The sequence below is a fragment of the Symphodus melops genome (assembly GCF_947650265.1).
Source record: "Symphodus melops genome assembly, chromosome: 8".
Taxonomy (NCBI): domain Eukaryota; kingdom Metazoa; phylum Chordata; class Actinopteri; order Labriformes; family Labridae; genus Symphodus; species Symphodus melops.
In genome coordinates this window covers 13,462,149-13,485,318 of record NC_136698.1, presented here as the reverse complement: position 1 = coordinate 13,485,318, position 23,170 = coordinate 13,462,149, and the positions used below count along the sequence as shown (strand labels likewise).

The window sequence follows — 23,170 nt, the reverse complement described above, 5'->3', positions numbered from 1 at the left end:
GTAACAATAGCTGCATGGCTCTACGGAAATGTCTGTCAGTTCTTTTTTTTCCCATTGAAATATCCAAGCAAATATCTCTATGCATTAGTCATTGACAGTGCTAAATTGGGGAATTTTAATCTATCATTTTATATTGTTTATTATTTTAAAAGTTAATGAATTTAAAACACTGTGTTGATTCAAGGTTACATACACAAGAGTTATAACTGCTTTATTAACACTATATCTTTCCAGAACTCTTCTTCAAAGCTCTGATATAGCTCGTAATATGCAAGCAAACAAGTCTGAATATGCCTCTCCGCTGTGTCAGTGTTTTGTATGCACAGCTTCCAAATGAGTCACATTCCTGTGGAGGAGGACCACAGGTACGATTCAAGTGAAGAGAGAGGAGAAAGTCAAATAAGAATGAAAAAGAGAGACGGGTGTGAGCAAAGAAGGAGAAAGAAAACAATGTGAAAGGAGAGGAAACAACAACAACAACAAAAAGACCATGGGCGTTCAACACTACTGGCTGCTGCTGTTGTTAGTCGATTGCTGGGAACGGATTACAGGTAGTGTGGTGGTGGAATATGCAGATTACAGATTTGTGTATGGGTATGTGCTTGTGTGTGTGTTTGTTTGTGTCATGCATATGCTTTTGTTTGTTTGTCACTCTGTCTAGGTGTACATGTGGATGTGTGTCTAAATGGGCAGCTTGCGTTTTCTTTAGTGGACTGGCCTCTTTTTGCCTGAAACATGTCTCAACCTGTCCTCTCAGGAATGCTGCAAGTAGGCACCCTCATGCAAACCCTGCTTATTAGGCATAACATTTGGATTATTTAATTGTGATTAGATGCTACACCCATTTGTACATGTTTTAGGTATGTGTGATTCATCCAGGAGGGTCAACCCTAAGTACAGGAAAGCACAAGCCTCTTATCTTTTTCCGCTTTGCCAGCACTTTCACAATCAACCTTCAGCAGCTGATAATTTAGACTGGTAATGGCAAGTAGCCTTTATTTCACAGGTATTAAGTTTTGTATCAAAACTCAAAAAGTTTGTCTTCTCTGATGACGTAGTCAGAAACAGTCATGTGCTAAACAACAGAAAGGGATAACCAAAATAATAATAATAATAATAATAATAATAATAATAAAAACACTAGTCTCAACATGTAGTTTTCAAGACATATTCCCCCTCAATAAAGCAAATACATTGTCAGTTCAATCAAGCTGTCATATTTACAGTATTAAACATCAGAATAAACCTTTTCATCCACTACCTGGTGATAGTTTTTGCTATTGATTTCCCTAATGACTGTGTCTGTGACGTATTTAATGGTTTTTAGTTGACTCTTTGTAAAGTAAAAAAAAAAAAACATAAATACAAACAAGTCAAAGTCTAAAAATCTCTCACAAGCCTAAATCCTGTCATAATCCTACCAGAAGTCCCTGCATGTACACATGTGATGCCTTCATGATGTATTTAACTTTGAGGGGTTTTTTTTTAACTTTGTATCTTTTGTGTTGGTTGACATATTTTGTCAATTATGTTGTGTTTTATTTTCCCCTCGGGGCAAAAAAGGTTTAATTCATTAAATAATCCAAATATATATATATATATTTTTAAAAAATTAGAGAAGAGCATGAATCATGTTTCTGTCAATCTCATCTGCATAAAGGGCTTATTTTACATCGTGAAGTGCTGAAGTATGGATTACTGAGGATGTTCAACAAAAAAGGTGTGAGTGGGAATCGATGCTTCATGAGGTAACTGGAATGTCTTTGTTTTTGGGTATGTGCAGTAAATGGCATCAGTCCATTTATAAAGCATTACGAAGGCCTGTCATATGACCAGGAGGATCTGCACAAGAGGCACCTGAGAGCCAGAAGAGCCGCACAGCATCAGGAACACACACTGAAGCTGGACTTCACAGCTTTCCACAGGTATACAGGTTTCTTCATCAGTGGTAATATTTTCACAGCACTCTTTCAACATACATGGACAACATATATGTAATATTTTTACAGCATGGGATTATTTGTCACATTAGTTATTCCTGTAACAATTTAAAAACATAACAGCCACCGTGTCCATAGCTGCTTTCTGTTGATAAGTCTACATTCCTTTTCATTTGACAAAGCTTTGACCACATCTGTAAACATTAAATTTTTTCAGAACCTTTCGTCTGCGTTTGAAACGCAATTCAGCTGGATTTTCTGAACGTTTCAAGATTGTCTTTGAAAATGGTTCCACATCAACTGACCTCTTTCACATATATTCGGGAACACTAGAAGGTGGGCAACATGGTGATTTCTGGACTACTTTAGCTGAGAGAATTGCCTTTGATCAAAGTTTAATCCTTCTTGTTTATAGTATTCTGGATTGGATAAAACATCTAAAAACAAACACTTGGACAAACATCTGCTTTTGCTAAATCTTCTTGATTACTGAAAGACAAAGATCAAAGTAAATCCAAATGGACTGAAAGTAAATGAATCGTTTTTCTATCTCTTATTGGCCGATAGCTCTTTATCAGTCAGATATCAGAACACTGCTTTTTCTTCAGTATCTAGGCTGCTTGTCTGTCTGCATTTACCCCTTCACGACCCTAACATGTAATCTCTCTTTTCTCCGCTCTTGCAGGTGAACATAGCTCGGCCTGCCATGGCTCTGTGTTACAGGGTCAGTTTGAGGGAACCATCCACACAGACAACGGGACTTATTATGTAGAGCCAGTGCATAGATACAACAACAACCAGACAGATCATCACTCTATAATCTACCATGAGGATGACCTAGGTAAGACTAACTTTTTCATCTGGTCAAGCTTACTATGCAGCCTATACCCAGCTAGTGACACTCCATCTGTAACTTCAACTGCTTTTCATGACAATTTGATGATGATGGCATGAGCACAAAAAGAAATTACTGGCAAATATAAATGTCCCAAAATCATCTGTAACAAATCCCCTTTGCTCAGTTTTAAGCTGTAGAGCCAACTAAGTAACAAGAGGTCAGGAAAACAATGCCTCCGTAACTTGTGATAGTAGTTTTTGTAAAAATAGTCAGGAGGAGTAGAGGTGGCAGCAAAAGTGAGATGAGAAAGGAGGAGGAAGTACAAGGGCAAGTGAGGATATGGCATTGTTTAAGGAGAGGATGATCATTTTTAGGCCTGGAAAAAAGTTTAAACAACAGCTAATCAAAGCAAACTATTGGGATGGTCAGCTTTTGATTTGGCCAGATGGTGAACAACTTTGATAGCGGTCAAAATGTTACTGTATGTACGTGTAAGTGTGTGAGCATGTGTATTTCTCTGCTTGCTTCCCTGACAGCATGTGTTAACTTTCATCAGAACAAGATTTTCCGAGAAAGCATTTTACTGGAATATGTTTGTATAATAACCCCCCAGTGTATAAGTCTACACAGACTCCATGGCTGCCTTCCTCCCCACGCCTCCCACCATTTCTTCAACCCCTTTCACAACTGCACTCCCATTTACATTAAATAGCGTTGCAGTTGACAACATCCCGTTGTCTCATTCACAGGCCTGAAAAGCTGCAGGAAACGATCAAAGATTTGGTGCATGATATATCCACAAGACAATCAATGTTTTTCATAGAAATGTTAAATGAGGACAGGAGGGGATTATATAATTGAGTACCCCTATGTGTGTTTCCACGTCCTGTGGTTGTTGTCTAAGGGCAACAAAGGTTCCCCTGGGATATGATGTCCTGATGTCTTTCAAATCTGGGACGCAGGTTACAGTCCAGGAGGGCCATTTTGTAACAAATACAGTACTAAACAACAGAACATGTGTTCTTTTAACACAAAAATTACAACACGTGATTTTACTGTGCACACTAAATAATAGACTAACATCAGTAGATCATTTTTTAGATCATTTGTTCTGTTTATAGTGTATACAATAATGTGTGCAACAATAAACTGGGAAAAGGAATTTTGTGAGATCCTTGTGAAATCTTAAGCATGTTTTGCAGCTCAGAAAAGGAACAATCATGTACTTCAGAACAATGTAGAAGAAAGACAAAAAGAGATAAAGAGAGACAGAAAAAGTGAGAAGATAGGCATGTAAAAAAAAAAAAAAAAAAAAAAGCACTCACACAGCCCACCCCCCACTCATGCCATGTATAGAACGAATCACAGACTGACCTGAAGACTTTCGTAGGATGGTGTGATCCAATCATGTGTTGCTCTTCCCTCACTGTATGTCCAAATCTGATCCATGAAGATGTAGACTACTGGGGCAGAGTAGCTCACGTGCACAGAAATGCACATGCATACATACTCAATCAGTATTTACATGTATTTTGCGTTACGCCTTGAAGTTCTTACATCACCAGTTACAAACATCATGTGAAAGTTATTATTTTAAACATAACTTGATGACTATAACTTGTGGAATGTAAAGCCATTTCTCGGATAATGATGTAGTTACAATCACTTTGGTCCAGTTTATGCATTATAATTAGCTGTAGTCACAAAGTTGGTATACTATTGTTTTGATTATCACACAGTTTTATGGAGCATATAACAGCAGGGTACTTTACATTAAATCCTTTAGGATGACATTCTATACAGTCTTTGATCATGGACCCTGGTCACTCACTATGTTGCAATGAAGCACTTTTGGCCCTCACAATTTTGAGGGATTTTGGGTGTTTGTCAGTGCAACCAGATGGGCCAATTTATTCAAACCCCATTCTTCCCTTGACTGCAAGCACATGATTATGTCATAAATTTGAAGGAGACAGACGTTCCAGTGGTGTTGCAATATGCAGAAGATGATATTGTTTTAGCAAAAGAACTCTGATCTCCATTTTTTTTCAGTGTCTAATGTGAGGCTGCTTCTGCTAAACTAAGCTGCTTGCCATGATGATTTTATGAAGCTCTTAAGCTACATGTATTGTTATAAGAATATGGATAAACTTTATTGATCCCCCAATGAGGGAAATTTAGGTGCTACAGCAGCGCAAAAATAGGAACAAGAAATATAAATACTTTCTATACAAAATGGTCAGAGACTAAAACTTTGAAATGTCAGGACATAAATCAGAAAACTTTAGAATAAGACATGAATGACTCCAATTATGACCTCATAATGACTGGTTGATGTTTCTTGGCTTAAAGACTCCACTTGCACAATATCGACAATATTTTAGAAAAGAACAACGTTGGTGCTAGACATTTTAGGAGTCACAGCTCACACAGGGCAGGGACAGAGATGATATCCAGTTTTTGAGACTTTAAATACAAGCATTTTACTGCCATGATCATTGCCTCCTGAAGAATACCCAACTCAATCAACACAAATCATTTCAGAACAAACAATGACTTTCTGAAGATTAAGTGCTAATTTTCAGTGGATTTATCGGTTTTGATTGGAGAACTGAGTTTTATTTGGAGCACTGTACGCCCACGTTTCCATGAGTCATTGATAGGCAAAAGTTCACTTACTGCAGAAACATGTTCAAGGACAGGATTAGTAGTGACCTATTTGTATGTCCTTGTGATTTGCCCTGCATCTTTGTCTGTGTTTGACAGCAAACAAAGAAAATGAGAAAAACAAGGAGACTGGAACAGTTGTAGTGTACAACTAATATGAGTCCTAAAAGTTTGTCAAAGTATCTGTGTTTGTTCTTGTGTAGACCTGACATTCATGAAAACTGGACCTGTTGGATTCTGTGGTGCAGAACATTTAAACCTTCTCGCCCAAAGCCAAGGAAATGAAGAGGTAGGACAGTCCAGGAATATCCTCAGTGACTGAAAAGACATGGAAACACGCTCATACACACTTTGACATTTCTTTCCTCACCCTCTAGTTTTCCTCCTCTGCAATATTATTTTAATCGATTAATTCCAAACCAAGAAACCTTTCTAAGAATAAATTAAGCTGCAAGTCTGATTCATGTGTTATAGCTGACCCAATTTATGAGCTCATTCAGTCAAGCCGTGACTTTAATTTAGGCTGTTGAGTCACAGAGTGCAAACAGGATTCACTTCTGTGTAGAAATTCGAAAATACAGAAGGGTGAACTGAGAGAGCAAAAAGTTACTTCCGTCCAGCTTGTTTTCACCACAGATTTAAAACCACCTGAACATCTTGACTGAACCAACTATGAAACCAGGTGTAATGAAAAAAACATCTGCTGAAATTATTACACAAATAACCCTTGGGTTCCAGATTTATTGTTCCCATGTGGTCATTGTCAACAATAGATGTAGGGATGTTGGTATGGATTTATTTATTGACAACATACCTGAAAGTCAAGATCATTTCCACTGTTTGATCACTAAATAGTCTGAACAGATGTTCCTGTGGAGCCATGTTGCTTTCCTGTGGCTACAGGTCCCCTCTCCCTCTCGGACAAAAGTCAACCATGTTATAAGTTAAACTGACGTAATGTTTTAATCTGACACACTTATCAGTTGGATTCATTATGAGAAATCATTTTATAGCAACAGATTCAAGTCATCCTGGTGATTTATCAGTCATGGTTTAAATCTTCTTCCAAACTCTCTGCTCTTTACAATCTATCTGAAGTTTTCCTTTTTTGTTTACACAATTTCATCCACAGCAGGCAGTGAGTCGGTCAAGGAGAACAGTGGATCAGTCTAAGACCACATGCCTTCTCCATTTCCATGTTGACCATCTCTATTACAAGAAGTTCAAGTCTGTTGAAGCTGTGGTGGCTCAGGTAAATGGTTCTCGTCTTAAACATAATTCATCGTGCACACTTTAAAATTATTATTATTTTTTTTTATTTACCATGATGGCATTACAAGTTTAGATGTAATGCTCTTGCAAGAAGTAACACGTTTTGCATCTCCCCAAAAGCCTATATAGGATATATTTATAACAGCATTAGCAAAAAAAAGAAAAAGCATTTTACTTGCCCCATTTTCTGGACACAGAAAAAAGGCTCAGTTCATATAATTTTCCCTTACATGCTGCTGATACCTGAGCTACATGTACAGCCCAGTGTTTGTAGTGGGATCGTAGAACGTCTTGCAAGAGCATCAAAACAGAACAGGCGAGCGTCAGCTGAGTATGATGTGTTCACAATCCAGTTCCAGATTCAAGACCTGTTCTGGATTTATTTTATTTTTAATTTTAATTTTAATTTAATAAACAAGTAAGGGGGTGAGTTGTGTGTGTGCGTGTGCCTGTATAAAAGTTCAGTTGAAAATATTTGGCTTAATTCAGAATGTGTGAATCACTTCACTGCTTGAATATAGAGATGACAGGGTTCTATCTTTTATAAATGTTTTACTGTCCTGGATTTTGAGTTCAAAGTGTTTCAAGTAAAGTCCACCTGTTGCAACTCTCCTTCCTAAAAACGTATCTTAAATAAACTGAAAACCCACAGAACAGTTTTCCGTCTATGTAATGTGTGGTATTTTGTTTGAAACAGTTTTTCGAAAAAGTATGACAATAGAAGTGGTGTAACTCGGATATTTAGCTCTGTGGTTGTATAGCACAATAGATAAGGCAATAGGACCATTTATTTTGGATTGCTTACACGTGATCTAAACACCACTGACATATTTAAAAACAATACAGAAAGACAGAGCCTTTGATGCTGGGAAGCTATTTAAAGAGTGACATGATGCACACAACTGTTATGGCATTGCATATTATGGTGTCAGTGATGAGGATGTTGACAAATGTATTCCTGTATGGGCCTCAAAACAATGGGTCAAGTAAGGCTTTAGGACTTTACACCTGATGTGGCGCTGTCAGCACATGTAGTTAAACTAGGAGGACAAGCCACCTCCTCCTTATCTGCCTGAGCTGCAGTCAATAACTCTACACGAATTGCTATGGACAAGCTGCACATAGAGCAATATGCTAAAAGTAATTTTCAAGGAATCTAAAAACAATTGCATATGAAAATTGGGTTACCTCCCCACTTACTGATAACACTGTGTTAACTTAAAAATGTCTTTTCAATTAAATGGTTAAATGGTTCATAATATGCACTGAGTTGTAAACAAAAAAAAGTGCATTAAATTTCCATCTGATCTTGGTTCAATAGTTTGCTGATCTCATATATGTAGGTTAATGTTATCGGTGTGCTGTTTTCCCTCAGTGAAAGAGTAAGTTATCAGTGAATTGAGTTGATCTTTGTTTACATTTGTCTCTTGATGTTATCCTTATATTGAGTTTAGCTGCTTTGGAATCCAGTGACGTAACTTTCACTTCAACTCTTCTGCAAATTTGATCTTAAATAAACCAATAAACACGATAAATGCTTTTATTGTATGTGTGATGAGTAAGTAGATCAGCACAGATTTGTCTTTAAGTATTTTAGATTCTCAGTGTCTGTTGCATTTTTGTATGTTTTGTTTCTTACTGCCCGTGTTGCCTTTTTGAAATAAGATCTCCTTAAAGATGAGTTAATGACCTACGTCTGTCCTTTGCTGTTTTTTTTCTTCCTTCTACTTTCTGTCCCCTCATTACCTCAACTGACCTCCCTCAAATTCTTTCCAACTTCAACATTAGTTCCTGGGTCAGTGCCAAGCCTTTATTGCACCATGTGAGAAGTTATATTTTAAGTTATGCTGTGATGTGAGCTTTGAGTGTATAAGCAAAATGCTGTCATGAATCACTGCTGACCTAGTTTTCACTGTCTCTGTACAATTAAGGTGTCAATATTAAAACATACAAATGTTCCAAGTATGCTACACTGTATATTCAGTTCATGCAGTGTCGACCATCTCATGTGACTGCTCAACACGTGCTCCTCGGTGTGTGACTGGCTTTACCACCCACATTGAAAAAGTATCCCTTAAATAACCTGGAATGACCTTCACATACTCTGATGGATCACAATCCAAACTGGGTCATGGTTGTTTGTGTTTGTATAGTTTATTTGTATTCTTGTGTCTGCTTCATTTATCCTATAGGTGGGGCAATCAGAGAGTCAAATTGTTCACTCTGCTTTGAAACACTGTTTTGTGTTTGTCAACACCATTAACCAATCACCAGTGTTGTGGAGCTGTCAGCTACGGTGGCTCTAAGAGGGGAAGAACTACAACTTGTTGATACTGATTTTTAATCTTTAAAATAATGGGGGGAAAAATCAAACACAGACAACACTATCAAATACAGAAAAAACCTCACTCAGAAACGTTTGTTTTGGGATTTTAATCTGTGTTGGTTCATTTTTGCGACTGTACAATTAATCTTACTTCAGCCATTGTTGCAGTATGAGCATTTGCTAATATCATTGTAAATGTGTGACATTGTTAAAATGAATAAGAAGAAAGCATGAAATGTCAACAAGCAATGCTTTCTCAGCAAAAAACTGGAAGTTATATAATGCACATTGGCTGTCTTCTCACATAAAAGCATGTTTTCTTTTTGTCAGGTTGCCTCCTACATGCGAGCTATAAACGACATCTATGACAAAATGGACTTTGATGGCATCAAGCTGATCAACTTCCAAGTGAAATCCCTCAGAGTAAGATCCTCTAAAGCTGACAATGACACGATTGTTCCAAATTTTAGACTAATGCTGCGCTGCATGTCTGTGATAAATCCATACAAACCATAATTCAGACTTCGTCACATTTCATTCTACTTAAACTAACATGTCATGACCTCCTTTTTGTAAGAATGGAAGGAAGGTCGAGGAAAGTATTTGATTGGGGATTTGGGATTATTGGGTTAAATTGTCTTCCTCAGCCTGTATGTCTTCTGCTGACTTCAACCCCAAATGTCTTAATAATGAATGAAACACAATATTAACTTTGTATCCTTGTGTTCAGGGAGCTACTTCAGAGACATTTAAATCACCGGTGTGTATGCTGCTCTCTTTCCAGGTGATGACGGAGGAAGATAAAAAGGATCCTCTAAATCGTTTCTATATTGGGCCTGAGAAACTGTTAAGTCTTTACTCAGAGAACAACTGGGGAAATGTTTGTCTGTCCTACCTGCTCACTAACAGAGACTACAGCGGAGTGCTCGGACTTGCCTGGGAGGGAAAGGCCGGTGAGTTTGACTCGCCCTGACATGTAGACAGAAGTCACACACCCATGCACTCACCAAAAGATCCCAGTTAATTCTCAACCAGACAAGCATTTAGTGAAGCAAAGTAAATAAACAAAATAATAAAAATGTATTTATCTGATGGTGATTTTGACATTATCGGGACGACATCTCAAGTGAAAGACGTCATAAGTTTGCTAATTTTTCATAAGAAGTGATGCTTTAGCCTTAAAATAAAAGTCTACTTCACAAATCTTAAAATTGATAAAAAGCCACTTAGACTCCTTTTGAAGACCCAGGAAGTGAGTGTGCTTACTCCTTTAATTACTTCTTGCAGTGAACATGTGAAGATGACAACAATGAATCAGCGTGAAACTATAAGAAAATACAAATACAACACTTCTATAACAGCAACAGGATAAACATCCAAAATTGACATCTGAAAAAATGTCTAAATGTAAGACTCTCTGTTTTGGAACAGTTACATATTCATGACAGTAAAGCTTCCTGAGTTACCAGCTGAAGTAGGTAATTGGGGGTGGCAGTAGTTTATTCCATAAGGACTTGGGTTGGGAATCGGAGGGTTGCCGGATGCCGGATGCCGGATGCCCAATGAGGACCAAAATATTAAACTTGGTCTGGTAGCTGCCAAGGTGCCCTTGAGCAAGACGCCAACCCTCCACCAGCTCAGAGTGCGCCTCCAGTGGGGGAAGCCGCCGCACTCTGACATCTCTCCATTAATGCATGTCCCCAGGTCCTTTGTGTGATTCAGGCCTGTGTGTATGAGAAGCATGTCTAAAAAAAATCCCAGAATTTGTGTAAACCAGAATTGAATATAGTTTACAAAATTAAATATTAGATCAAAAGTTGAAGAGAAGGCTTTGGAGAAAGGTAACAATAGTCCATAAGTGTAGCTGGCACACATTCATAGTAGATTAGTTAATAAGAACAAGGAATCAGAGTAAAAATGGCATCTAAGCCTTCTTGTTCTTCATGGATCAAATTGTGTTGTGGAACACGAAGTTGAAGGATTTATGCAGCTCATATTTTTGGCCTGTTATAATGGCTCTTGAGTTGGTTAAATAGATCAAAAGCAAGACAAGCAAACACCAAAAACAATCTCTGGTTTGTTTTTTTTTGCATAAATACTGCCCAACCACCTGTCGCTAGGCTAAATAATTTGGAAATGCCATTGCAATAAGTGTTTTCTGGCCAGATTCAAGCCCAGAGTCGTTGCAGTGAGGACTATGTTTGTGTGTGTGTTGTTTTTGATGTGAAAGGCGGAAATTGAAGGTTGGGATTGTTTTAGTAAGAGTGTCCCCGTCCTGCTCATTTCCATGACAGTGTCTCTTACTCAGTGTTTGATTGGCTAAAGTGAGGGGCGTGAGAGCAGACCACCACAGTGACGTGTGATTATGGAGCAACAAACCTTTGATACTCACACTCACTCAATCACACACACACACACACACACACACACACACACAACTCCCAGACTTCTTAGTGAGGATTGGTGACTGCATTCCACAGCTTGATTGCCATGGTTACATCTCACGTGAGGAACACGCACACACACATGCACACACACACACACACACACATGCACATAGTGGTAGTGACATTACTGTGACATTTCAGGGTCATTTAATGTTTGACCCCAAAGAAACAGATATGCTCAGCCTTGTGTCACCATAACCCACTTCTACTAGTTTAGTAGAAGGGAGGCTTTTACGGTACTACGCTATACATGTAGGACACACACATGCAAGTTCATGCACAGCCCCCATCAGTCACAAGGATCTTCACCTCTAACCTCAAATAGTTGTGTTTGTATGTGAGTGGTGGATGGGGAAGGGGGCTGTCTGAGTATCACGTGCCACAAGTTTTCTCACTAGTAATTTTCCATCTTCTATTGAGACCAACGTCCAGAAGGAAACTTACAACATATTTGGTGTCATTGACTGTTTAATTGTGTTTTGGTTTTCGTGCTGCAGACAGTGATAGGGTCCTTTAAGGGAGCATAGAATAAAAGCTCATCATTATCATAACTTATATTTGTATTAAGTTGACATTTTGACTTTGGTGAACCAATGACATTGTTAATTTACTACCAACTACTGGACTTTACTGCCATGTATTATATGGAAAGAAAGCTGATCTATTTGAATGAATATACTGCATTAAATAATAGAGTGTGTATTGAACATCCTGTGACATTGCTACCACCCTGTCCTTTCAAAGAAATATGTAACATAATAAATAGATTGCAGTATAATAGTTTATGCAGTTCTCCCAGCTGATAGACCGAGCCTAGATATTTGTCATAAGGTGCTTTGTGTCACAATTTTATGCTATCCTGAGCTCAAAGTTTATCCTTAGAACTAACTGCTATGAAAAACTTTTACCCTAGTGACATGTTCTTTTGTTGACTAAAAACAAACTGTAGTCTATTGTTCCTATATCACGTGTAGAAGTCTAGGTTCATTTTCTGTTATAGCCCAAACTATGCTCTATATTATATGCACACACCTAACCAAGTTGTGTGTAATTTACAACGTCCACTTACTTGGTTAGGTTACAAAACTATATCATAATGTTGGTGTATTATTTGGGTGAATATAGTAAGGAAATGTTTTAAAGTGGTAACAAACAGATGCATATCAGCCCCGCTCTCTTCTCACCAAATTTCCTGTCTCTCTAAACACCAGATCATAAGAACATGGAAGCTCTACACTCTATTTGTTGCACTTCTCCACTGACATTTGTATTCATTTGTTGTTTTTACATTAACCATCAACTATTAAAATGTATAATTCCCAATGTTACAGTTTGGACAGTTAAATCTAGTGGAGTGTAAGTGGAAGCAAAGGTGAACTGTGAAGTTAAAATTAGGAGGAAATGATATTGATTCACATCTAAAATAAAGCACAATACTAAATAAAGGATTTATAAATAAAAAAACCCTTAAGAATTCATTGACGTCTATTTTATCTATTTAAATTGCTGCTAATGCTTATCTGTGCTTCCACACGGTTAAAATGACCTGTTGTGCATTCCAAACAATCTTTTAGTTTTGCACCAGTGAAAAGGTCAAACTGGTCTCACAATATGGTGAATAAGCTTTTACAAATATGCAGCGCTGAGGTCATTGAACTCCGGAGACAAAGAGAGCAGTGATCGAAAGTCTACGGATACAGTTAGATTACTTACAGCACTTTTGGCTGTTGTCCAGAGTAGAGCTACTGTAGTCTTCTGGGAACTTAGGTCAGTGTTTTAAGAACCACTCGCTGTTTATATTTGTTGATGATTGTGTTATTAGGACACTCTGCTTCCCTTTGGATGTTTTTCCAAGGACAGAACACCTCTTACGCGCCTGTTTGTTTGTTCACATGAATCACTGTAAAAGGTGTGTGTGTGTGTGTCTGTGTGTGTGTGTGTGTGTGTGTGTGTGTGTGTGTGTCTGTGTGTCTGTGTGTATTTGTGTGTGTGTGTGTGTGTGTGTGTGTGTGTGTGTGTGTGTGTGTGTGGTAAACGGAGGTCCTCTTTGTGACTCTTTATGTTTGGAGAACTATTTCTTTACACTGTTTATTATGATTGCTGTTACTTCATGTTTTTTTTTTCTTTTTTAGGTTATGTATGTTTTAGCATGTGTGCTTGTTTCCTTTATGCATGCATTGTTTGGTGCGAGGGATCCAGAGGACTGTTGCAGGATGTGTTCGTCCAGCGAGCTAATAATAGGACTCTTTCATTACGGCTCCTTTCTATGTTGAAGGAGGAGGGAATAGAAATTACAGCCCCTCTCTGCTCATGCTGCCAAAAATCACAGAGGAGACTTCCAAAGTAAGCTCTTTCTAGGAAACCCAGCTCCTTGAATAGTCCATCAGGGGGGCCATTTTAGGTCAAAAGCTGGGAGTGCTGCATAAATGCATCCAGAATTCATGATTAACACGCTGAGGGAGTCTTTCTGGGTTGCATGTTGATATGAAGAAACTGCTTGTGTTTATACTTTGGCTGTAATGAGTAAAATGATAAATGACAGTTTCTGTAAAATTAAAGAAATCTCAGTGTGTTTTCTCATGTCTAGCAAGACCATCATAGGATTTTGAATACATAAAGCCGATAGTATTTCACCTGTCATGTGATGGTAGACTAAAATCACGCTTACCTCTTTACCCTGTCAGACCCTCATTGTTTCTACAACAGAGAAGATAGGGGGACCCTTTGTTTTTGTTTTTCCACCTCTAATTGTCCCTCACCATTCCCGGACGTCACGCTTTCACCCACTGTGTAACAAAAACATGCTGGTGTGAGATCCAGGTGCCAGCAGCTAACTCCCACACTCTTCATTGACACGGAGTGAACTCAGATTTCTGTGAAACAGTCAATATCTATACCAGACGTGCACCACACAAGCCTCCAAAAATGGCTCTGCTGACCATATTGTGTAAGAGATGTTACGTAAATTCACGTGACTAAATGCAAGTGTTGAGACCTCCAACATGAACCCCCCCACATGGTCACAAATCCAGTGAGCCAATGAAAAGAGGAGACAGACACATTGAAATCACTACCTAAGCAGGTGATTATCAGACGGGTTGTAGGCAGCAAGAGCACAGATATAGTGATGAGGAAGGTAGAGCAACACAACAGTGTCCTATGAATGCTTTTAGCTGGTGAACCAGTACTTTATTGGGCTAAGAGTTCAATTAAACAAAGCTGTATCAACAAATGATTTGGCTTTGTTAGGGATGATTTTGTTAAAGTCTTAAGACAAAAACCTGAATCTGAATTAAACCATATATGTGAGCTGTCCCTCCAAATAGCCATGTTATAGGTTCTCAGTTCGACCAATCACATTGGTTTCCCTGAAACTGGTCTTCTGGATGGCCAGCTAAATAATGACGTCACAGTCAGCCTTCCATCCATGTGAACGAGGCCAGCTGTTTGCAATTGTGGGAATGGCATTCAGGGACATTATGTAAACCCAGAGGCACTGTCTGCAGACCTTTGAGGGCCAAACACCGACTCTGATGTGAAACTAGAGGAGTTCTGTCTGTCTGCACACCTCTGACCCTGGGGCCTCAGGATGTTGATAAGGCTTCAGTAGCAAAGCATTGTTGGTTTCAGGTATATTTCTATTAGCTCAGGGCCAGTTATTCAACCATACAGTACAGGAAAGTGAGACCTGATAGGTTTTCATTTGGGTTGTATCTGTTTAGCAGAACAATGAGCAGTATTAACGAGTCGTCAACGATACAAAACTCTTTATTTCAACCGCCTTCTTGGATTGTGAGACTCTTAGTAAATAAAATGAGTTATATAGTTTGCTCTAACTGTAATTTACACCACTGGCTGTTTATCATCTTCTCCATCTGTGACTTAGGTAACTGGGGAGGAATATGTTCGAAGCAGACGACCCTGCGTAACGGCCAGACCTCCACACTGAACACAGGCCTGGTCACTATTCAGAACTATGGACAGTTCCTGCCTCCTCGACAAGTCCAGCTAACACTCGCCCATGAGCTCGGCCACAGCCTCGGATCTCCGGTCAGTTCTAATCAAGTTATTTACCAAATATTGAAAGCATCTGTTTAATGCTAGATGAAAACCAAGCTCTATTAATCAAAAGAGTCATGAACGGAATTTCCATTTAATGATACACGCAACTCAACCCACAAGGTTTCCCAATGAATGTAAATGTAATTAATCATTACCATGGTACTACACGTTGAACTGTATGGACACAACAGTGTGTATGAGAGGTGTCAAACATATTCACATTCGTTACTCAGGTAGAAGTACAGATACTCGATTTTATAAAGACTCCTGTAGAAGTTCAAGTATCAAATAAAGCTTTTTACGCAAGTAAAAGTGTAAAAGTACTCGTTTCAAAACTACTTAAAGCAAAACACTCAAAGTCAGAGTTCCTCGTAGGAAACTCCATCTACTCCGACTTTACTGAGAGTTAGTTGTCTGACGCCACACAACTATGGTCAATGTCGTGCACCTGGACAGCTTGGAGGTCGGAAATTTCAACTGGGAAATCCAAATTTTCTGAATGCAGTATATGTCATTTGCAGGTGTGATGGATCACGTAAAAACCAACAGGGTGTTGGAATGGTTGACATGCTTATACTTCTCATCCAACCACAATCACTCTATTGACTCTATTTGCATGCCGCAATCTGGATAGGGTTTTTTTTTACGTGTTATTTTTAAAAAATGACAAGCTGGGGGAAAAAAACAAGCCGAAATGAAATAGGGGTAGCAAAGCTATTTTTAAAATGGAAGTAATAGAAAGTACAGATAATTGCATGAAAATGTAAAGATTAGAAGTAAAAAGTTGGCTGAAAATAAATACTCCAGTAAAGTATAGATACCCCAAATTTCTACTTAAGTAAAGTAACAAAGTATTTGTACTTCGTTACTTGACACCTCTAGTGTGTATGAGCTCAGTGACTGAAATCGATGTTAATCCAACATGAGTAATCTCAAACAAATTGCAGACTTACATCATATATTCTCCCATAGCATGCCCGAATGTCCTGTGAATGATTCACAAATGTGAGCATCACAGACCTTGGTCATTATTGACTTGCTTTTGCCATAGAGACCATAGAGAATATAGAGGAAGCTAAACGAATAATTGAACCAGTGGGTACAAAAATGTGCTTTGTGACAAGACCTTCAAAAATAAGTAGAGGCTTGTTTAACGTCTTTTGTTAAACTTGACATGTTCTTGCATTGTTAAGAGGTCAACGACCGCACACTACAAACTGAATCAGAACTCTTTTCTGTTTCCTTCCTCTTGTGGAGATTTTCTTGAGGCCCAACCCCTACAGTATGCCATGGAACTCAGCTGAGACACATCCTTTGTTAGTAAAGCGATTAAATTATTCCCTCTTAAACTTCTGTAAATGTTACTTCACAGTAAACATGTTTATTAATAATTCCAAAATCATAATTCACAATTATGATTTTGGGATTGTTATGACTCAGGACATTTACCTAACTTTCCTTTTGGCTGATTTTTTATTTTGTTAGTTTTGTTTTTTCCCAGCATGATTTTGGTTTTAAATTCAGGACTATTACTTTAAAAAAAATCTGTTTGACATGCTTGTCCTTTTACCAAAGTCCTTTTTTCTACCAACATAGAGCTTGTTTGCACCAAAAAAAAAAAAAAAAAACATGCTCCTCTCTCCATGTGTGGTTGCTGTGACCTGCAAGTGCCTGCGACCTTTCTCCCACTTGCCAAAATGCCAGCGGCCTCTTTTCAGCCTGCCTGCTGTTATTCACACTTTCAGAGATCAGAGCGTCCTCGGAGGCTATCCTGGACAGATTAGTTCTGCTATGTCAGAACCTGCTGGCCCTCTCTAAATTAAAATAGTGCAAGTCCGGCTGCTGCAGCCTGGATTCTTAGCTTCTGTGACAGGCCATGATTTTTTTTTTTTTTTATCTTTTCAGTAAAACGCACAGAACGAGATCTAAGCACAGGCTTAACCTGAGAAGGAAGGAGAGCGAGAGGTATGGTGGACAGAATAGAGAGCTATGCATTGATGCAGAGGGAGATCTGGGTAAAGAGCTGCTTCGGCTTTTGTCCTCCTCTGTATAACATTTTCACATAGAGGTGAATCAGAAAATGTTTTCCCTTTTATTCTGTTAAAATTCCTGAAAGTTTTTAACTATCAAAATAGATGCCTATTAAGTTTTCGTTAATGGGCTAAACAATTTGCTTTTTCAAAACTTTTCCCATTATTATACTAATTAGACAAAAAAGAACAATTAAATCAATAAGAATAAATAATATATTGTATGTAAATTCAATAATAAATTGAAACCCAGCGAAATATAACAAGCTTCTTCTATGAAACAAATACAACTGCTAATAAGGCCTCAATCAAAATCACACTCCTTGAATTACACCACAGTTTGTGGAGGGCAAAGATAAGCACAACACACAGCCAAATCTCTCCTGCTTTTTAAAGCTCAGCTGGGCACTCAGGAGCCCAGGAGAGAGAACAAAATCACAAACACATAATCACACAACACTGCGACACGTAACAAATTACAAATGCTGGAAAAAAATGTGTAACATAAAAAAAAATTGTGAAAGCATAAACAGTAATATATCAATCTAAGAAACTATTAAAACTGTGGCTTGCTGTGTAAAAGAACCCTTTGAGTTACACATGTTGACAGATTTAGTGCAGATGATACGTTTGCACTCATTATATCTGTCAAACTAATGACAAACAGATTCAGAGAACCCAAACAAAAGATTTTATCTCCACATGAGTCTATGTTTTGGTTATTTTTAATGTTTATTTGGGCCTTTGGTCTGTATTTTCATAGGTGGATAGAGTAGGATATCAAGAAAGGACAGTGGGGAATAACATGCCTGAGAGGAGGCTACAGGCTGGACCTAAACCAGGGCTGCCCACTTGAATGACCATAGTCACCATACATATGAATTAATTTAAAGACAAACCATGTGTTTCTTCATTTACCAGTGAGTTTGACTTCAGTGACATAAAAGTTGTCGGAGAAGCTCTCTGTTCCCCACATATGGAACACAACATTCCATTCAGGGTCATCAGACTCCAGGGAAATCTTTGGACTTCATAAAAGATTTTTTTGGTTTTGGAAAAACAAAGACAGCTCGAAGAACATTTGGCATTGGTCTGCGCAGAAGGACATGGGTTAAGTTACAAGCTTTATCTTCTGCTTTATCACTGAAAATGTTTTCAGCCACTGAGACAAGAAATAAAGAGATACAATCCCCACATCTGTGTTTAACAACAAACAGTTTAAGCTTAGTTGAATGACATTATCCTCACTGTTGTTTTTGTCTACAACTGAGTTTTAAAAAACAAACAAATGTCAATTGTGCTCAATGTGTTCAATGTCAAGATAGATATCTTATTATGAGATATATTTAATCCAAATGAAAATGTTTCCAGCACGATGAGGGCTCAAATTGTGGAAACCTGGGCTCCAGAGGGGGTAAAGGCAGGTTCCTGATGTTCCCTGAAGCCTCAGACGAGGTGCGTGAAAACAATGACAAATTCTCACCCTGCAGCCTCGAACACATCAGCAAGATCCTGAAGCTAAAGAAGGACGACTGCTTTGTTGGTGAGAAGAAAAAAGATCAGATAATGCATGCGCGTTCCTGCTTAGCTGTGCAAAGTCAGAGCAAAATGTTTATACTGTTCAATCAGAAGTAGAAATTCTTGGCTTTTTTTGTACATTGGTTTATTTTCTAGTGTGGATATATTTACATGTATGACACTTTTGGTCAGTCAGTGATGAACCCATCTGTGGAAACCAGATTGTAGAGAAAGGTGAGGAGTGTGACGTCGGCCACAATGAAACAGACCTCTGCTGCTTCAGTTCTCAACAGCCTATAGGAGTCCAGTGTCAACTCAAGCCTGGTAAAGCCTGCAGGTAAGATACCATTAGAATTAGTGTTTGAGTTTCACAAAGAAATGTAATAAAATATAGGGACGCCGGTAGCATTGAGGTTCGTGCACGCGCCACATGTATAAAGGTAATATATTGGCATTGTTCTTTGTTTGAAATTGTAAAATTGTATTTTCTAGGTGTGTCATTGTCACGTTGTGTGTGTGTCACTCTGACTTCTAAGTGCATAATGGTGTCTTTTTTCTGTCCATCAGTCCCAGTCTAGGCTTGTGCTGTAGTCAGAGCTGTGAATTCAAGCAGTCGGGTCAGACCTGTGACGAGGAGACGGACTGTCAGAGAGAGAGTGTTTGTTCAGGTCTCTCCCCACACTGCCCCAAGCCAGGAAACAAGGAAAACATGACAGTCTGCAGTCAGGGCACACGTGTTTGCCTAAACGGGGTAAGGCAGCCAGATCCAACACACCACAGTATGCATTAATTGCCCCACTAATTTATATTATCAACGTTACAGAAATGTTTCAACACTAGTCCAGCAGCAAAAAAAAAAGAAAAGAAAAAGAAGATGTAGTCTCAAATATGAAATGTTAAGACATTTAAGTTTTCTAACTCTGCATTAAAACTAGTGTCGTATTGGTTCATTTTGGCTAAAAATCAAATACACAAAAAACTAGATGACTTCAAGCAAATCTTATGGATTGAGATTCCTTTTTGCTGCAGTAATAGTGTTCAAGAGGGAATTTCTTTGTAAACAAAGGCACTATTACAACGCAACTCTTTTATTAAAAGGTTGGATCTAATCCATGTTACCACGAGACATGCGTGACTCTACAAATGCTTTATTTTTGCCAAATTTCCCCCCATCAATATGTCTCCTGATGATACTTTTGTCTGAGCAAAAGAGGCAAAGAATGTATTCCAGCTGTGAGTGTTGCTTCATCTTATTTCTAAGATTTATTTCTCCTTGGACAGCTGATTCGAGAACATAACAACTGGAAAGGACTTGGGGGGACATGGAAATGTGATAGCCAAGGAACATTAGTCAAAAAACTGATGGGGAGTTCGGGTTAAGGTATTCACATTAATCATACAAATTTCAACTTACTGATAACTCGCATTGTCTTCTTCGAGGAAGACTCAAATTCTTCTCGGTACAGGAAGCTGACTCATTGTTTGGCAATAATCAAAGTCAAAACTGATTCAGGGTTAGTTAGACACTCATTGTAACTGCAATTCATAAACTGTCCAAAATGTATTCTAAAAAAAAAACAAAGTAGTCATATAATTTGTTTAACTGAAGCCCCATAAAACCATAGCTCTTGGAAGTTTTAATTTATTTAGCAATAAGTGAGTGAAATATAAAACTAATATATTAGTAGGGATGATGGTTTATGGTACTTATTATTTCTCATAAGTAATAGCTTAACACTTGACTTGAAATGTTGTTTGTGTGCACTTTTGTTTTTATATCCATTTACTTTCCTTTTTTTCCCCCTGATTTCTTCTTCTCTTTATACCTCTTCTCTAAATCGTCTTCTGTGCTTTTCGGTGCAGGTCTGTGCTGAGTCCCTGTGTGTGAAGCACAACCTACAGCAGTGTGACTGTCCGGGTGACTCCATGAAGGAGAAGTGCCACATGTGCTGCCAGCAGCCTGGTAACCACTGTCCATGGGTCCTACACTGCTGAGGAATGTGTTTACACTTTGTGTCCTAACATGTCAGCCTGTTTCAATTTGAACAGGGGTCACCCTCGTACAAAAATGTTTTCCATTAGACATCCTGGAAACTATAAAAATATCTGATATCACATAATGTTTGGCATAACAGAGCTTGACCTAAGGTGTGGAGGGGACATAAAGTAATACATTTAAAAAAACTATAACAGAGAGGGTTTGAGTAGCCATATTGTACTGTATGTTTTCTGGTCATTTTAATGTGATTTTCTCTGTATCAATGGCAGATAAACCTGAAACATGTGCCAGCACTACCTCCTCCGTGCTGTCCCGTCACTTCCAGAAAAAGGTGTTGCCCATGGTTGGTGGGGCTCCGTGCTCAGGGAACCAGGGATACTGTGACAAATTCCAAGTTTGCCGTTTGCTGGATGCAGATGGTCCCATAGCAAGACTGAAAAACTCCTTTCTCAATTTGGATGACTTTGATGACTTAGCAGAGTGGATGAAGGTGATTTTTTGTTCAAATATCATTGTAGATAAATCACAAAGTCCCTTTCACTTTTTAAACATTTTTTTTCCTTTCTTTAACTTTTTGACTGTCATAATTTATTGTTTTATTGAACACAGCCCAGTACATTAGTTTTGTGAGGTGATCTTACAAATATACACGTACATCTGAGTAAAGTTAGTCAGTACTTGCTTTTTAAATAAAACAGTTTAGTCATGTTCATATTTATAAGCTATGATTATGGACATGGTCTTTGTAACGATGCAATGAGGTCACATCCGTAGCTCAGTGTGACATTCAGCTGTCTTCAGTGTTCCAGCTCTTAGCTTTCTTTGTGGTTTAGATCTTCCTGACAGCATGGAGAATCAGGAATGGGCTCAAGAGCACCTCAATGATTTTCAATCCATTTCACAAGACAGAAATGATCCCCAACTTCAGAAACTATTCTGTTGTTTCATCGTAGACCTGCTTTTGCAGCAGACTCCTGATCTGGATGGGGTCATGGGTTGGGTTTTATAATATTTTCACAATTTACATCCTGACTACATCTCTATAACTTTATTCCATTAATAGATACATAAAAAAGAAGAGTTATGTCTGAAAAAATAAAAATCCTGGTTACCTAGAATGAGTTGGCCACTGAAGAATTATTTCAATTCACAAGAATCAGGCATGAAATGAAGGCGACAGTGCTTTAAAATGAACAGCTGTGTCTTTGACTGTGCTGATTATAGGAGTGTAAAATTTGTATTTCTCCTCTGCAGGCTCATTGGTGGGCCATCCTGCTCGCCATCCTAACTGTGTCCGGAGTCATGGGCTGCACTGTCTGTCTCTGCGGCCGCACTCTAATCACAGATGACCTTGACTGACCTCTGGCTTTTGCTTCCTGTCACCTGTAAAAATGTGAATATCATCCTGTAGGTGTCATTAATCTATCATTTAGAAGAGTCTAGAAAACACTAAAGAAGAAGTTAGTGAACTTTGCTCCACATGTAAACCAGCAAGTCATCTCAATATGACTTTATTAAGACACTCACACCTGCTCATTGCCTCTCACTCTTCTTGTTAACTGATATCTTTGTACGTCACTATGCATCTGTCATCTCATTTCTTGGTGTGACTTGTCTGTGCCCATTTCATCTACCAGTCAAGGTTAACTGTGATGCATCTATAGTGGAAAACATTGCTGTTGCTGCCAGTCGTGGGTCAGTTGACCCCCTTTAATGGCCACATAGCAACATGCACCATATAGAGACTTGTAACCCCCTGTGTTTGGAAAAGATTCTTCCTTTGTTTACCCTTCGGTGTCCTTGCTGATATATCTGAATTTAGGTGTTAATTTCAGCCTTGATGCCCAGCCAGTATTCCATCCTCGAGAGACTTGATCAACTTCAATAACGTCACAGGAGAGTGAGATGACAGATTGAAATTTGGGGTTTTCTTTAAAGGACATTTGGCCTTGATTTCTCTGTTATTTGTATTGTTTGTTTATAAGGTACAAGGCTGCTGACTGTTTTTGTTCAAATAAATTGAAAGTTTAAATCTTTGTCATCTTTGTCTTTTTTAAATGTTTAAAATAAT

At 38.4% G+C, this 23,170-nt stretch overlaps 1 protein-coding gene across 3 annotated transcripts; it reads left to right on the top strand.

Moving 5' to 3' along the window:
* The first annotated feature begins 357 nt into the window (after positions 1 to 357).
* On the top strand, positions 358 to 23,135 carry LOC306828046 (disintegrin and metalloproteinase domain-containing protein 10). 3 transcript variants are annotated; one of them, XM_079350239.1, is made up of 15 exons: positions 358 to 551; positions 1,784 to 1,925; positions 2,158 to 2,276; positions 2,626 to 2,781; positions 5,649 to 5,734; positions 6,578 to 6,697; positions 9,374 to 9,466; positions 9,828 to 9,996; positions 15,377 to 15,540; positions 18,954 to 19,125; positions 19,293 to 19,437; positions 19,668 to 19,851; positions 20,964 to 21,063; positions 21,369 to 21,589; positions 22,354 to 23,135. In XM_079350239.1, the coding sequence occupies exons 1-15, from the start codon at positions 491 to 493 to the stop codon at positions 22,456 to 22,458; spliced, it is 2,037 nt and encodes a 678-aa protein (XP_079206365.1). In that variant the 5' UTR covers positions 358 to 490; the 3' UTR covers positions 22,459 to 23,135. The 3 variants fall into 3 exon arrangements, with proteins under 3 accessions (XP_079206365.1, XP_079206367.1, XP_079206366.1); XM_079350241.1 differs by lacking the exons at positions 21,369 to 21,589; positions 22,354 to 23,135 and adding an exon at positions 20,382 to 20,481 and having other exon boundaries at positions 20,964 to 21,034; XM_079350240.1 differs by lacking the exons at positions 20,964 to 21,063; positions 21,369 to 21,589; positions 22,354 to 23,135 and adding an exon at positions 20,382 to 20,602.
* The last annotated feature ends 35 nt before the right edge of the window (positions 23,136 to 23,170 follow it).

What these genes read in the sequence shown, in the direction of transcription:
- LOC306828046 (XM_079350239.1), top strand. Translation starts at nt 491, where the DNA reads ATGGGCGTTCAACACTACTGGCTGCTGCTGTTGTTAGTCGATTGCTGG. An exon ending in GACTTCACAGCTTTCCACAG is followed by an intron (nt 1,926 to 2,157) that starts GTATACAGGTTT and finishes AAATTTTTTCAG; the next exon opens with AACCTTTCGTCTGCGTTTGA. An exon ending in AAGCCTGGTAAAGCCTGCAG is followed by an intron (nt 19,438 to 19,667) that starts GTAAGATACCAT and finishes TCTGTCCATCAG; the next exon opens with TCCCAGTCTAGGCTTGTGCT.